The sequence below is a fragment of the Mustelus asterias genome, chromosome 8, assembly GCF_964213995.1.
Source record: "Mustelus asterias chromosome 8, sMusAst1.hap1.1, whole genome shotgun sequence".
Taxonomy (NCBI): Eukaryota; Metazoa; Chordata; class Chondrichthyes; order Carcharhiniformes; family Triakidae; genus Mustelus; species Mustelus asterias.
In genome coordinates this window covers 127,797,583-127,814,259 of record NC_135808.1, presented here as the reverse complement: position 1 = coordinate 127,814,259, position 16,677 = coordinate 127,797,583, and the positions used below count along the sequence as shown (strand labels likewise).

Below are 16,677 nucleotides of genomic sequence, written 5' to 3'. Positions count from 1 at the left end.
CGAAACTTTGACGACCTGACAGGGCTCATTTCCCAGAACTAGATCCAGTATAGCCCCCTCTCTACTGTTCTAAAGAACCTTCCAGTACGCATTTTACAAATTCCTCCCCGTCCAGAACCCCAGCCCTAAGCACTTTCCAGTCTATACCAGGGAACTTGAAGTCTCCCACTACAACAACCCTACTTTTTCTGCACATATCCAGAATCTCCTGACATATCCGTTCCTCCACTTCCCGTGGGCTGTTGGGTGGCCTGTAGTATACCCCCAGCATAGTGATTGCACCTTTCCTGTTTCTGAGCTCCACCCACAGCGACTCATTACATGACCCCTCTAAATTGTCCACCCTCTGCACCGCTGTAATATGCTCCCTAACTAATATCGCTACTCCCCCACCTTTTTTAGCCCCTCCTCTGTCTCGCCTAAAACACTTATACCCCGGAATATTCAGCTGCCAGTCCTGTCCTTTTAACCATGTCTCCATCACCGCAACCACATCCAAATTCCGCGTAAGCATTAAGGCCCGAAGTTCGTCTGTCTTACCTGTTACCCTCCTCACATTGAAGCAGATGCACTACAGACCTCCAGGCCCACTCAGGTCATCCTGCTCCAGAATGCTCCTCTTAGCTAGCCTTGCCCTGGCCCCCAGCTCGACCCCAGCCTCAGTACTTACTGACCTACTGTTTTGATCCCCATCCCCCTGCCACACTAGTTTAAACCCTGCCGAAACACTCTAGCAAAACTCCGAGCCAGGATATTTGTGCCCTTCCAGTTAAGGAGTAACCCATCCTTTCCATACAGGTGCCATCCTCTCATGAAGACTTCCCAATGATCTCTGAATTTGAAACCCTCCCTCTTGCACCAGTCCTTTAGCCACGTGTTCAATTGTAGAATCTCCGTGTTCCTGACCTCACCAGCACTAGGCACTGGGAGCAGTCCAGAGATTGCTACCCTAGAGGCCTTATTTTTTAGCCTAGCACCCATCTCCCTGAATTGCTCTCGTATGACCCCCCTGCTCTTTCTACCTACGTCATTTTCACCAATGTGTACAATTACATCTGTTTGACTACCTTCCCTTTTTAATATGCTTCCTACCCTCTCGGAGACATCCAGTACCCCGGCACCAGGGAGGCAGACTACTATCCTGGAGTCTCGTTCGCACCCGCAGAACCGCCTGTCCGTGCCTCTAACCATCGCATCCCTCACCACTATTTCTCTCCTAATCCCCTTCTTTCCCTTCTGGGCCTCTGAGCCTGTCTCTGTGCAGGCAATCTGGTCCTCGTGGCTTATCCCAGGAGGGTCATCCCCCTCCACAGAATCCAAAACAATATACCTATTTTGGAGGGCAACCACAGGGGATCCCTCCACTGACTGCTCACTCCCTTCCCCTCTCATACCTGTTACCCACCCCTTACTATTATGGGAGACTGCCACTGGGGTACTTTATTGACCAAGACACCAGGAAAAACTCCCTTGCTCTTTCTAAAATAGTGCCATGGGATTTTTGTATTCACCTGAGGGGGCAGATGAAGCTAAAAATAAATGGGTCATCAGTTTTTGGAAGGCACCAACAAAAACATTTAGTACAACATTCAAAATTAGGTTTTGAAAGATTTTGAAAAATATATTTTTAAGCTGCATTTTTGTAAAGACCCTAATAAACTCCTGAGGAGATGTTGCACCAGCTTTATAGTAATATTCTGTGGTGTACTCGTAAAATCATAGAAGCTTACAGCGAAGATAGAATTCATTTGTTTTATCTTGCCTATGCTGGCGCTTTGAAAGAGTGGTTATGCTTAGTCCCATATTTCTTTCTTGAATATATTCAGTGACTTGGTCTCTACAGTGTTCTGTGGTAGAGATTCCACAGCTCACCACCCTTTGAGTGAAGAAATCTTTCCTCATCTCAGTCCTAAATGGCCTGAGATTGAGTCGCCTGATTCTAGACACACCCTCAACCTTCCCAAGCCAGGGAAAACATCATCCCTGTATCCCATCTCTCTAGCCTTGTGTGAATTTTACACATTTCAATGTGATTCCCTCTCATTCTTCTAAATTCCAGTGAATGCAGACCCAGTCAACTCTATCTCTCCTCATATGACAATCCTGCCATCCCAAGAATCAGCCTGATCAGCCTTTGCTGCACCCCCTCCATGGCAAGTATGTCCTTTCTTAGATAAGGGAACCAAAGTTGCACACGATACTCCAGATGTGGTTGCATCAAGGCCCTGTGCAGCTGCAGTGAGATATCTTTGCTCCTGTACTTCAGTCCTCTTGCAATGCAGGCCAAATACTGTTTTTGTTCTTAAGTGCTTGTTGCACCTGCATGCTTTCTTTCAATGACTGGTGTACAAGGACACCCAGGCCCCTTTTGCAAATCAACATTTCCCAAGCTATCATCATTTAAATAATACTCTGCCATTCTATTTTTCCTACTGAAGTGGATAGCTTCACACTAATACTGTATCACAATGCATTTGCCTACTCACTCAACTTCTCTACATCATCTTGAAACTTCTTTACTTCCTCCACAGTACTCGTGACTCCAAGTTTTGTATTGTCAGCAAGCTTGGAAATATTACACCCTTATCTATTCTACTAGTTACATCCTCAAAAAACTCCAGTAGGTTTGTCAAACATGATCTCCCAATGGAAGAAATGAAAATTAAAAAATAAGATGAAATGGAAACGCGGTGAAGGTGGAGGAGAGTTGTTGCACTGAAGTTCTTCCATCATTTCATTTTTCCACCTTTTAATCTTGCTTGCTATCTTTCTATCTGCCCCCGCCAACACCACCGTCTTGCCTCGCCCCCACTCCATGAGGGACATCTGTTACATGTCTCAGGTTGCCCTTTGCATTCTGCTTACCTTTGTTCTGCCACTTGCACATTCCAATATCTTAACCACTATCAGCATCCTTCTTAGTCATGTCCTGTCTGCAGGCCAGACCCAGGTGGTGGCACAGTGTTATACAGTCAGAAAGAAGTTGAACTGGGAGCCCTCAGCATTGACCCTGGACCCCATGAAGTGTCATGGCACCAGGTCATGGACAAGAAAGCCTCCTCCCACCAGATACTGTTCCCCCCTGAGCTGATGAATCAGTTTGCCTCCATATTGGATGTCGCTTGGAGGAAGCACTGAGGGTGGCAAGGGCACAGAATGTATACTGGGTGGGAAACTTCAATGTCCATCACAAAGAGTGGCTCAGTAGCACCACCAAAGACCAAGCTGGCCGGATCCTAAAGGACATAGCTCCTAGACTGGGTCTGTGGCAGTTGATGAGGGAATCAACAAGAAGGAAAAACACACTTGATCTCATCCTCACCAACCTGCCTACCACAAATGCATCTGTCCATGACAGTATCGGTAGGAGTGACCACCATACAGTTCTTGTGGAGATGAAGTCCCATCTTCACATTGAGGATGCCCTCCATCATGTTGTATGGCATTACCATTCTGCTAAATGAGAGAGATTTCGAACAGATCTAGCAGCTCAAAACTGGGGCATCCATGATGTGTGTGGACCATCAGCAGCAGCAGAATTGCACTCAGCCACAATCTGTCACTTCATGGCCCGGCATATCCCCATTCTACCACCAAGCCAGGGGACCAAACCCTTCAATTAAGAGTGTGCAAGTGGGCATGCCAGGAGCAACACCAGGCATACCTAAAAATGAGGTATCAACCTGGTGAAGCTACAAAACAGGACTTCTTGCATGCCAAACAGCATAAGCAGCAAGTAATAGATAGAGCTAAGCGATCCCACAACCAACGGATCAGATCTAAGCTCTGCACTCCTGCCACATCCAGCCATGAATGGTGATGGCCAATTAAGCAGCTCACTGGAGGAGGAGGCCCCACAAATATCCGTATCCTCAATGATGGAGGAGCCCAGCCCATCAGTGCAAAAGATGAGGCTGAAGTATTCGCAATCTTCAGCCCAGAAGTGCTGAGTGGATGATCCATCTCGGCCTCCTCCAGAGGTCTCCAGTATCACAGATTTCAGTCTTCAGCCAATTCGATTCGCTCTATGTGATATGACGAAATGCTGAAGGTATTGGATACTGCAGCAGCAATTGGCCCTGACAATATTTCAGCAATAATACTGAAGACTTGTGCTGCAGGACTTGCTGCACTCCGAGCCAAACTGTTCCAGTACAGCTACAGTGCATCTACCTGACAATATGGAAAATTGCCCAGGTATGTCATGTACACAAGAAACCGGACAAATTAAATCTGGCCAACTACTGCCCCATCCATCTACTCTCGATTATTAGTAAAGTGATGGAAGTGGTCATCAATAGTGTTATCAAGCAGTTAATCTGCTCACGGACGCTCAGTTTGGGTTCTGCCAGGGTCACTGAGCTCCTGACCTCATTACAGCCATGGTTCAGACATGGTCAAAAGAGTTGAATGCCAGAGGTGAGATGAGAATGAGTGTCCTTTATGTCAAGGCAGCATTTGACTGAGTATGGCATCAAGGAGCCCGAGCAAAACTGGGGTCACTGGGAATCGGGGAAAACCCTCTGCTGGTTGGAGTCTTTAGAGGGAGGATGTACTAGCAGTTTTGAATAAACTGAAGGTCAATAAGTCCCCTGGGTCCGATGAAATATATCCTAGGATTCTTTGGGAGGCAAGGGATGAGATTGCAGAGCCTTTGGCTTTGATCTTTGGGTCCTCACTGTCCACGGGGATGGTGCCAGAGGACTGGAGAGTGGCGAATGTTGTTCCTCTGTTTAAGAAAGGGAATAGAAATGACCCTGGTAATTATAGGCCAGTTAGTCTTACTTTGGTGGTTGGTAAGTTGATGGAAAAGGTCCTTAGGGATGGGATTTGCGACCATTTAGAAAGATGCGGATTAATCCGGGATAGTCAGCACGGATTCGTGAAGGGCAAGTCGTGCCTCACAAATTTGATTGAATTTTTTAAGGAGGTAACTAAGCGTGTTGATGAAGGTAGGGCAGTTGATGTCATATACATGGATTTTAGTAAGGCGTTTGATAAGGTCCCCCATGGTCGGCTTATGATGAAAGTAAGGAGGTGTGGGATAGAGGGAAAGTTGGCCGATTGGATAGGTAACTGGCTATCTGATCGAAGACAGAGGGTGGTGGTGGATGGAAAATTTTCAGACTGGAGGCAGATTGCTAGCGGAGTGCCACAGGGATCAGTGCTTGGTCTTCTGCTATTTGTGATTTTTATTAATGACCTAGAGGAGGGGGCTGAAGGGTGGATCAGTAAATTTGCTGATGACACCAAGATTGGTGGAGTAGTGGATGAGGTGGAGGGCTGTTGTAGACTGCAAAGAGGCATAGATGGGATGCAAAGCTGGGCTGAAAAAAGGCAGATGGAGTTTAACCCTGATAAAATGTGAGGTGATTCATTTTGGTAGGACAAATTTAAATGTGGATTACAGGGTCAAAGGTAGGGTTCTGAAGACTGTGGAGGAACCGAGAGATCTTGGGGTCCATATCCACAGATCTCTGAAGGTTGCCACTCAAGTGGATAGAGCTGAGAAGAAGGCCTATAGTGTGTTAGCTTTTATTAACAGGGGGTTGGAGTTTAAGAGCCGTGGGGTTATGCTGCAACTGTACAGGGCCTTGGTGAGACCACATTTGGAATATTGTGTGCAGTTCTGGTCACCTCACTATAAGAAGGATGTGGAAGCGCTGGAAAGAGTGCAAAGGAGATTTACCAGGATGCTGCCTGGTTTGGAGGGTAGGTCTTATGAGGAAAGGTTGAGGGAGCTAGGGCTGTTCTCTCTGGAGCGGAGGAGGTTGAGAGGAGACTTAATAGAGGTTTATAAAATGATGAAGGGATAGATAGAGTGAACGTTCAAAGACTATTTCCTCGGGTTGATGGAGCTATTACAAGGGGGCATAACTATAGGGTTCATGGTGGGAGATATAGGAAGGATGTCCGAGGTAGGTTCTTTACTCAGAGTGGTTGGAGTGTGGAATGGACTGCCTGCAGTGATAGTGGAGTCAGACACTTTAGGAACATTTGGGCGGTTATTGGATAGCACAAGGAGCACACCAGGATGATAGGGAGTGGGCTAGCTTGATCTTGGTTTCAGATGAAGGTCGGCACAACATCGTGGGCCGAAGGGCCTGTTCTGTGCTGTACTGTTCTATGTTCTATGTTCTCTGGCACAAAGAAAGATGGTTGTTATTTTTGGAGGTCAATCATCTCAGCTCTAGGACATCACTACAGGAGTTCCTCAGGGTAGTGTCCTAGGCTCAACCATCTTCAGCTGCAACATCACTTGCCTATCTTCCATTATAAGGTCAGAGGTGGGGGTGTTCGCTGATGACTGCATAATGTTCAGTTCTAATCAAGACTCCTGAAATGCTGAAGCAGTCTATGTCCGAATGCAGCAAGGTCTGGACAAATCCAGGCTTGGGCTGACAAGTAGCAAGAAACATTTGCATCACACAAGTGCCAGGCAATGACCATCTCCAACAAGAGAGGATCTAACCATTGCCCCATGACATTCAATGGCATTATTAACGTTGAATCCCCTTCTATCAACATCCTGGGGGCTACCATTGACCAGAAACTGAACTGGACTAGCTATATAAATACTGTCGCTACCAGAGCAGGTCAAAGGCTAGGAATCCAGTGGCAACTAACTCAGCTCCTGACTCTCCAAAGCCTGTACCATCTACAAGATGCACTGCAGGAATTCACCAAAGTTCCTTAGGCAGCACCTTTCAAACCCACAACCAAAACCATCTAGAAGGACAAGAGCAGCAAATGTGAAACCACCACCTGGAGGTTCCCCTCCAAGTTACTCAACATCCTGATTCAGAAATATATCGCCGTTCCTTCACTGTCACTAGATCAAAATCCTGAAACTGCCTCCCTAGCAGCACTGTGGATGTACCTACACCTCAGGGACTGCAGCAGTTCAAGAAGGTAGCTTATCACCATCTTATCAAGGGCAACTACGGATGGGCAAAAATGCTGGCTTAGCCAGCAACACCCACATCCCATAAAATGAATTTAAACACTTGTTGCAATGCATACATTCTCTCCTTAAACATTAGCCATTGCCTGTCCACCATCATGCCTTTCAATGAAGTTACCCAATCAAACGCAGTTAACTTGCCTCGTATCTTTGTAGTTTCCTTTGTTTAAGTTTAGGACCCTGGTTTTCATGGCCTCTGCTATACTCACAGCTAGGTGTCCCTGGAGAGAGAGCATTTGGTGTCCGAGGGCACTACTGAGGCCCTCCGTGCACGTTGGGCACTGGAGTGTATTATCGATCACTTTAACCCCACGTTTTGATTTAATGTTTTTAGTTTACTTTCTGCTTTGTTTTTTCTTTTGAGCGGTTCCCTTTTTGGAGGCTGCCCTTCTTGCAGTGTCCCAGAGTTTGTTTAATTTGGTTGGCATCAAAAAGAAATGCCCTTCCTGTCTGTGTAATCTCCTCCAACCTTTAAGGTAGCTGCGCTCCTCTAATTCGGGCCTCTTGAGCATTCCCAGTTTTAATTGCTCCAACATTGGTGCCTGTGCCTTCAGTTTCTCTGGCATGCTCTCCCTCAACCTCTCCAGCCCTCTTAACTTGCTTCCCCCCTTTAAGACACCCCTTAAAACCCCTTCTTTGATCGAGCATTTGGTCATTGACTTAATATCTCCTTGTGTCTCTGTGTCGCATTCCTTTTTATCATGTTCCTGTGAGGCAACTTGGGATCTTTCAGTCCATTAAAGGTGCTAGATAAAAATAAGTTGCTACTGGGTCTCTGGTCCCCTCTTGCAGCTCCTTATTGTGCTCATCTGCCTTCTCCCTCCTGTAAAATGCCTTTTGACAATTTAAAATCAATGAGCTGGCATTTATACAGTGTCTCTAATGTAGTAAAACACCTTATTGGTGCTTGTCTCACAAAATACTGTGAATGGTTCTCCCTGTTGTGGTTTCCCGGTCAGTACTTTTATTTTTCTTACTCCAAAGCAGCGTATCTTCTAACTTTCGGAGAGCAAAAGGGTGAGGGCTCTGCCAATATTGAGGAAGGTTTCAATACAGAGCTACCAAAGCTTGATGTGATGATGGCCACTTTTCTTAAAAGCATTAGAATATCCATAATTCATTTCTCTGTATGCAGGCTGAAAGGCAATTTAATTATTCTTGAATGCAAATATCCAGAAAGTTTCCATTCTGTCACTTGGCGCAACATTAACAGATTCCTATTGAATGCAGGCAAATCATTCTGACTTTTTTCCTCTACTTGCCTAAGGGTGGTGATTATCCCTGGATTGAGAGTCTGCCATGTCCACTGACTTTCTGTTCTCGTGTCTAAGTGGGTATTTGTTGACTACCAACTGGCTATTTAATGACCGGGGATGGTGGAGTGTCTCTCTCCAGCTACAAATAGCAATAAAAGCTAATAATCGAACTGGTTGTCAAGTTCCATACATATTGCACAGAGTTCTGAATGCTTTTTGGAGCTAGTGCTTTAGAGGTGTAAATTCTACAATTGAATGAATTCAACTCTGATGGTCTGGTTACAGTGCAGAAGGAGGCCATTCGGCCCATCAAGTCTGCACCGACTACAATCCCGCCCAAGCCCTATCCCCATAACCCCATGTATTTACCCTAGCTTGTCCCCCTGACACGGAGGGGCAATTTAGTATGGCAATCCACCTAACAGCACATCTTTCAGACTGTGGGAGGAAACTGGAGCACCCGGAGGAAACCCACGCAGACGGGGAGAATGTGCCAACTCCACACAGTGACCCAAGCCAGGAATCGAACTCGGGTCCCTGGCGCTGTGAGGCAGCAGTGCTAACCACTGTGCCACCATGCTGCCCCAATAAAGAAGGGAATTTTTTTCTATTCAGTACCGTTAGTTTGTGGTGGTTCAGCCTATTCCAATTGGACACAATTAGTTGATGGGACAGTCACGTTCAGTGATTCCTTTATTATTTCAATTATAAGGAATGATCTTGTTAAAGTACGTTGTAAGGAAGTGTTGGCAGACTCTTAGGTACGAGGGGTCAGGGTCAGAACGATGACTGACCCTGCCATTCTCTGTCATTTAGCTCACTTTCCAACAGGGGTCATTGGATAGTCTTCAGTCATAGAGGTTTACAGCATGGAAACAGGCCCTTTGGCCCAACTTGTCCATGCCGCCCTTTTTTTTAAACCACGAAGCTAGTCCCAATTGTCCACATTTGGCCCATGTCCCTCTAAACCCATCTTACCCATGTAACTGTCTAAATGCTTTTTAAAAGACAAAATTGTACCCGCCTCTACTATTACCTCTGGCAGCACGTTCCAGACACTCCCCACCCTCTGTGTGAAAAAATTGCCCCTCTGGACCCTTTTGTATCTCTCCCCTCTCACCTTAAACCTATGCCCTCTAGTTTTAGACTCCCCTACCTTTGGGAAAAGATATTGACTAGCTGATCTGTGCCCCTCATTATTTTATAGACCTCTATAAGGCCACCCCTCAGCCTCCTACGCCCCAGAGAAAGAAGTCTCAGTCTATCCAGCCTCTCCTTATAGCTCAAACCATCAAGTTTAAGTTTAATTATTAGTGTAACAAGTAGACTTACATTACACGGCAATGTTGCAGGGACTCGACTGATTATTTTTTCGTGTTGACTACCGTTTGCCTTTTAAAGGATTCTAATATTTTCACTAGTGTTACCCAGCCTGGGCTCAGTATTTGAATTCTATTTTTCCTTTTTGAATATCTCCCTTTTCCTTTGGCTTTGCGGGAGTACGTTTTTGCTGTTTTCACTATGATGGGGTAGGTGGTGTTTGTCCAAATCTTTATTTCAAGTGACACCCATTTGGAGGCACTGTTAAACATTGGCACCCTCCTGAGACATGTTAAGTCCTCCAGTGACCATACTTATCCAGTTTTGTACAAGTCACTGACACATCATCTATTGTGGTTTCCAAGCTAGAGGATTATAGATAGTGCCCCTGTTCGAGTTAAGCTGAGTAATTGCTGTCCAGGCCTCCTCTTTCCATGGCACGTGGAGAGATACATTGACTGTCTGGGGAGCCTGGTTAGGGGCAAACAAAATAAGATGGCAACCTGTTTCTGGTAAGCATGTTGTGCCATCTTGTGGGAGATCAGTACTACTGCTGCAATGGGAAATAAAAGTGAGGTGGATTGGAGTGAATTCGGGCACTAACTGGGGAAGAGAGAGCTCCTGTTTTGTATGTACAGATCCATCGTGTCAGAGTTCTAATAGTACTTGGCCAAACGTGTTGTTTTGCTATTGATTTTTTTGCTTAGTGCAATTATTTTAAAAGGCAGCGTTTGGTCTTGGAATTTATATGGAATCTGAGTTTTTTTTTGTGAATTAAATGTGGCCCATGCTTTCCTAGGACACTAGGCACAATCTCACTGTTAACCTTACCACCTTGAGAGTCTGGTGTTACGCATGTGGGAAAGAAGTGTTTTTGGAACGAAAGCTTGGACCTCCGCCAACAGCGCAACGTGGGAGATCACCACAGGTACACGAACACCAGGTAGGACTCCATTCAAATAATATCACAGATGTGAGAGAGCCATGATTTTAAAAATTACAACAGATGCAGGAATACCAAGGTGAAAGAATAGAACCTGTTCTTGTTAAACGTTACAGCAGGGGCTTTCACTCCAGGTACCAATTCCAGTTTAAAAATATTTATCGCACTGAAACTCTGAAGCTGACAGATTTGCTTCCTGGGCACTCTGTTGGAGACCAGGGAAGATGAAACGTATTTCATGAATGTAGACTTATCCGTTAAGACACTAACTTTGCGGTTAAAACTAGCTTTATTGACATTGGATGGCTACTATGACAGTAACTAAAGTAACCTCTCCAATGCATTACAGCAAGGTTATCAAAGTGCAAAGTCTGCTGAACGTATATTGGATATTTTTGCAGGATTTAGTTTGCTCTTGGGGGTGGGACGGCGCTGATAAAGCCACATCTTTAGTTGTTCTGAGAAGTAGATAATTGATTTGCTGCATAAATTTGCTTGTTTAGTTGTGTGCATTTCATGGATTACAATCTGTTGATCATTAGCTCTCTTATCATGCACATTGTGCATAAATTGTCCTTGACTTAGCTTATGTCCTTCTCTTTCTAGGATTCCTCTCCCTGTGATCAAGTACTGAAGGCTCCTATTACAATAGTGGGACATGATCTCGATGCAGAATATGATGACATAAAGACAAGAGGTTTGACATTCAAAGTTGCTGTTTTTGTGCTACGGTCCCTGTGAAAAGCCCTTTGATTTGAGAAGTAAAATTGTCCATTTCTTTTCAAACAAAACACAATCACAATGAAACCGTGTGGAATATTCTATAAGTAACACTCTTGTTCATGCAAAAAAAATTGCCTTGAAAAGGGTATGGATTTTGAACTTGTGTTCTCTTTCCAGGTCTCACTGGATTGAAAAACATTGGAAACACTTGTTATTTGAATGCTGCTCTTCAAGCTCTTTCTAACTGGTAAGACTAGCTTCTGACAAGTCTTACACGAGAACCCTAACAAATTCCATGCTGGTTTCCTCTTCCGAGGTCAATAATGTTGATTGCACGCTGTTGAGAATTTAGCTCAACATTTCTTCCCTGCACTTTTACTTTGTTTTCGTATGCTCTTCACTGCTCCCTTCAGTTGCAGAAGGTCACAGACTGACTGAGTCATAAAGAACTGGCTTTTGATAGCTTTAATCCCAGTCTGTGCTGCCCAAGCTATCTTCAGTTGGAGCCACTAGAAGAGATGCTCCACGTTGGGTTCGGACTGAGCTATGAAAGAGAAAGTCAAATCGGATTACAACCCCTGATATGGTTGAGAATATATCTTTGAATGTCTGGTGCAAGTACAGTCGGGCTCAGCTGTAATTGTTTGTGTCACTCAAACTTCTGTTGTCCTAGTTCACCCCTAAAGAACAACCTCGTGCATGACTTTGTGATAAACATTGACTATGGAACTGCACAAGGATTCAACACCTTAAGATGATGGGAAGGCTAAAACGGGAGTTTTCTATTCTGTCATTCATTGTCCCCTTTAAAATGTCACGTTAATTTTTTCTTTTTCTGCTCCGAAGTATTAATTGTGAAGTTCCTCAGGGAGAAAGTAATTGCCCAATCATGACATTTCAGTCAGTTTTTTAATTACATATTTATTTTTTCTTGGGCTATGGGTGCTAATGGCTTGGCAGTGTTTATTGTTCAATTCTAGATGCCCTGAGGAGATGGGGGATCTTTTCCTTGAACTTGTGGTGGTGCTCCCATTGTGATATTGGGTAAGGAGGGTGAGCAATTTTAATCCAGCAACAGTAAAGGGATTGCAATTTTTGTCAATGCCCGGAGAGTATGCAATTTGAGGGAAACTCGCAGATGATGATGTTGGGGTGGCATGGTGGCACAATGGTCATCACTGCTGCCTCACAGTGCCAGGGACCCAGGTTCAATTCCCGACTTGGGTCACTGTCTATGTGGAGTCTGCACGTTCTCCCTGTGTCTGTGTGGGTTTCCTCCCACATTCTGAAAGATGTGCTGGTTAGGTGCATTGATCCAAGCAGGCTCCAGAGTGTGGCAACTAGGGGAATTTCACAGTAACTTCATTGCAGTACTAATGTTAGCCTTACTTATGACTAATGAATAAACTTTTAACTTTTTTCCCATGATATTACTACCCTTGATCTCTCCTGTGGCAGTGGTCATGGAATTAGGAAGCATTATTGAGTAGACTAGGGCTTTCCTGGTTCAGTTCATTTGTAAAGAATGCCATTTTCTTTTCCCCCAGTCCCCCCTTGACTCTCTTTTTCCTTGAATGTGGAGGCTTGGTGCAGACAGATAAGAAACCGGCTCTGTCAAAAAGTTACCAGAAGCTGATGGCAGAAATCTGGCACAAGAATCGGTAAGCCACAAAACACTTACTACAGTACCAACATTTGATAGTACGTTCCAGAATTAGTGGATTGTCTTGGAGCACCTTAAATTAGGGAGAGGGTGGTACTGGACAGGTTGGAAAACGTTATGGTCAGAGAAGTAGTGTGGAAAGATAGTTCCTAAATAACCTTCAATGGTGAAATCAGGGGAACCATAGAAACCTTACAGTGCAGAAGGAGGCTATTTGAGGTTACTACCAGATCAGCCATGATCTTATTAAATGGCAGCACAGGCTTGAGGGGCTGAATGGCCTAATCCTGCCCTCCTTCATATGTACCAGCTAATAATGACTTGTTTCCAAATGACGGGCCTTACTCTTCCAGTTTCTTTTTGACCACGGCAAGGATGAGGTTGGCGCTACGAAACCTGTGGCCCACAGTAACCCTTGATGTGACAAAGCCTTTCTGTAAGCAGAAGGACTTTGTTTATTCAGACAGCGGCAGAGGCTGATGTAGAACGACAACATTCTTGTTACATATAGACTAATGGTAGTACAGAACTTGAGTATTGCTGACTAAGAGACAGGTTGTTGAACCTTTTCATCTTGCACTTATCAAGGCAGACGCAAGAATGCCAATTTCCAAAGGGTCCCAACAGTTTATACTGAATGAGAAAAGGGTTAGGGTTAGGCTTATTGGTTTGCAAGTTGACTCTGGTCAAAGTGTTACTATGGAGGGTGCACCGGGGTACTGTTGTCCCCCATGCTTTTGTTTAATTTGCAAAAGGCACAATGCTTGTACATATTCCCTTTTTGCCTGGAAAATGCATATCCTTGTGTATGAATGTATGTAGCTCTCGGCAAGTGTGAGTGAGCCACATTGCGAACCTGACTGATCATCTTAATTTGGTTGTTAATTTAATTATTAGCACACTCAGGATTGTTCAACAAGTTCTGTCCGACACAGAATCACATCTGAATGTTAGACACCATGTTCTGAATTTTGCAAACACAAGCTGGTTGAGTATGGTCAGTTGGGCGGCAGGCTCAGTGGACCGAATGGCGGCCTCCTGCACTGTAGGGATTCTATGATTCTATTTTGCCTATTGCAAACATTTGAAGGCTATTGATCTGATGGATCATATGTAAGTCTTTCACTGTGATGCGTGCTTGTAAATACACTGTGTAAAAAAAAAAATAGATTGCATTGGGATACCTTTGTATGTTTGAAATGATACTTGAAACTTGTACACCTGATGTGCTCAGTGTAATTTTACCAAGATGTCAATTTTAAATTTAAGCTTTGTTAACAATGTTATTCCTTATAATATGATGACCTTTCTCCAGCCCCAGCTACGTTGTACCTACAAGTCTGTTCCAGGGAATTAAAACTGTGAATCCAATGTTTCGGGGATATTCTCAACAGGTGAGAGTTTTCTCACTGGTGAATATTTTCACCGTGAATTTGTTTTTGTGGTTATTGAAATAAAAATGTTCAGTTACAAGCCCACAATATATTTAACCTATTGGGAAGCAAAAAGAAAAAATAATCAGCTGCTCCCTTGTGTGGATGAAGTACCTACGTCAGAGACCAGGAAGGACAATCCCAAATTCAGTTCCAGATCAGTATAAAATTAGCTGGTCTTAATCGGATGATCAAATGGTCAACTTAATCCAGTTTCAGTTCACTGCCGCATCACCTGAAACTCACTCTAACATACCCAAAATTTATTCCAATTCTCTCAACTTTTCTCAAAGCAGCTGTCCAGAATTTAATTCAGTAACCCTGCTTCCTTACACATAAGCTTCACCTTTACCCTAGTCACTTTGGTGTTGGTCACTCACAAATGGTCGTATTCTCCTTTTCATGCTGAAGTCTTTCTAACTCTTTGAATTACCAATGATTTTGCAACCGTATTAAGTTGAGGACAGCTGCACCGTATACCTACTGTTTTGTATATAGTCTGACTTCATATTATTTAACCTACTGAGTTATGATAATCTGGAATGTGCTGCCTGAAAGGGCAAAATTTAATAGTAACTTTAAAAAGGGAGTTGGGTTTTTTTAAAGGAGAAATTTGCAAAGCTTGGGGAAAGAGGGTGGCACAGTGGTTAACTCTGCTGCCTCAGCGCCAAGGACCCGGGTTCGATTCCCGGCTTGAGTCACTGTCTGTGTGAAGCCTGCACGTTCTCTCCATGTCTGCGTGGGTTTCCTCTGGGTGCTCTGGTTTCCTCCAAAGGCCAAAAGATGTGCGGGTTAGGTGGATTGGCCAGGCTAAATTGCCCCTTAGTGTCAGGGGGACTAGCTAAGATGAATTTATGGGGATAGGGCCTGGGTGGAATTGTGGTCGGTGCAGACTCGATGGGCTGAATGGCCTCCTGCACTGTAGGTTTCTGATTCCGGGAGGGGGGGGGAAAGTGAGCCTAATTACATAGCTCCATAATAGAGCAGACATGATGGACAAGATGACTTCTTTCTGGGCTGTAACATTTTCTAATCAGCGATAATCTAATTGAATGGGTGAGCAAGCGGAAGGGAGATGGGTGGCTGAATCCTGTTGCTGTGTACCAATATTAAATGATCTGTGGCAGTTAGCTTTATGTCTCCCTGACTGTGATCTTAGTTTTGTTGAGGTCCAATTTATTTTTGACAAATAATGAGTCCATAACGCAAATGTGTTGATGGTTTATTCTATTAAAGATTAACATTTTAGATTGTCTGTGATTAAAATATAAAGGACAAGTCACCTTTGTACAAACACATGTTAGTTACCACAGACGAAAAATGTTGGAAATACTCAGGAGTTTAGAAGGAGCGAGAGTGTTATCTTTTCAGGTCGAGGACCTTTTGTTGCAATGTCTGTTCGAATTTTGAATTGCTGTCTCAAGTTACCATCTTGTAGACTTAAACAGTAGTTCTGACTTGCTGGAAGTTAAGGTGCTATTATTTCTCTTTTTCCAGGATGCGCAGGAGTTTTTGCGTTGTTTGATGGATCAGCTTCATGAAGAGTTGAAGGAACAAGTTATAGAACACATTGAAGATGCCCTATGTGTAACCATGGAAGAACAAATGGAAGAAGAAAACCTGTCGGATAATGAATTTCAGTCCTGTGATTCATGCACTAGCAGCGACAAGGCTGATCCCGAGACCAACTCGAAGATGTCGACAGAAGACAGCCCGGATGCAGAGATGCTAATACATGAAGAAGTGAAGAACCGCGTGTCTGCTAAAGGCTGGCAGCGAGAGAGGAATCTGCTGCATAAGCTTTATAGGCCCAACTCAGGAGATGATTTGGATAAAGACATGGACACTTCACCAGGTGCTGATCAAATGGTAGACTGTGATGGGACAGTCAAAGTGCAGATACAAAGCAGGTTACCAGGTAACCAGGGTATTCTTGTTTACAGTGTGAGAATTTATCCTTTTCTCCTGTTTGTACTAAGCAGTTCTTAATCTTTCATCAGTTGGATAACCTTGCCATTCATAACTAGAGGATTTCTGTTTAAAAATGAGGGAGATGACCGGAGTTTCTGGTTTCTGTCGTTTGATTTTGATTTATTATTGTTACGTATTAGTATACAGTGAAAAGTATTGTTTCTTGCGCGCTATACAGACAAAACACACTGTTCATAGAGAAGGAAAAGAGAGAGTGCAGAATGTCGTGTTACAGTCATAGCTAGGGTGTAGAGAAAGATCAACTTAGTGCAAGGTAAGTCCATTCAAAAGTCTGACGGCAGCAGGGAAGAAGCTGTTCTTGAGTCAGTTGGTACATGACCTTAGACTTTTGTATCTTTTTCCAGAAGGTAGAAGGTGGAAGAGAGAGTGTCCGGGGTGCGTGG

The 16,677-nt window shown here is 44.2% G+C and overlaps 1 protein-coding gene across 3 annotated transcripts in view; it reads left to right on the top strand.

Moving 5' to 3' along the window:
• The window catches only part of usp33 (ubiquitin specific peptidase 33), a 76,989-nt gene that overhangs the window by 14,771 nt on the left and 45,541 nt on the right, over positions 1–16,677 (top strand). For 2 of the 3 annotated variants that reach the window (XM_078218946.1, XM_078218947.1), the window contains 6 exons: positions 10,340–10,483; positions 11,090–11,180; positions 11,384–11,453; positions 12,754–12,867; positions 14,185–14,263; positions 15,800–16,220. In XM_078218946.1, the coding sequence (XP_078075072.1) occupies positions 10,340–10,483; positions 11,090–11,180; positions 11,384–11,453; positions 12,754–12,867; positions 14,185–14,263; positions 15,800–16,220 (919 nt within the window). The remainder of the gene's footprint in view (positions 1–10,339; positions 10,484–11,089; positions 11,181–11,383; positions 11,454–12,753; positions 12,868–14,184; positions 14,264–15,799; positions 16,221–16,677) is intronic. The other variant, XM_078218948.1, reaches the window with a different exon arrangement.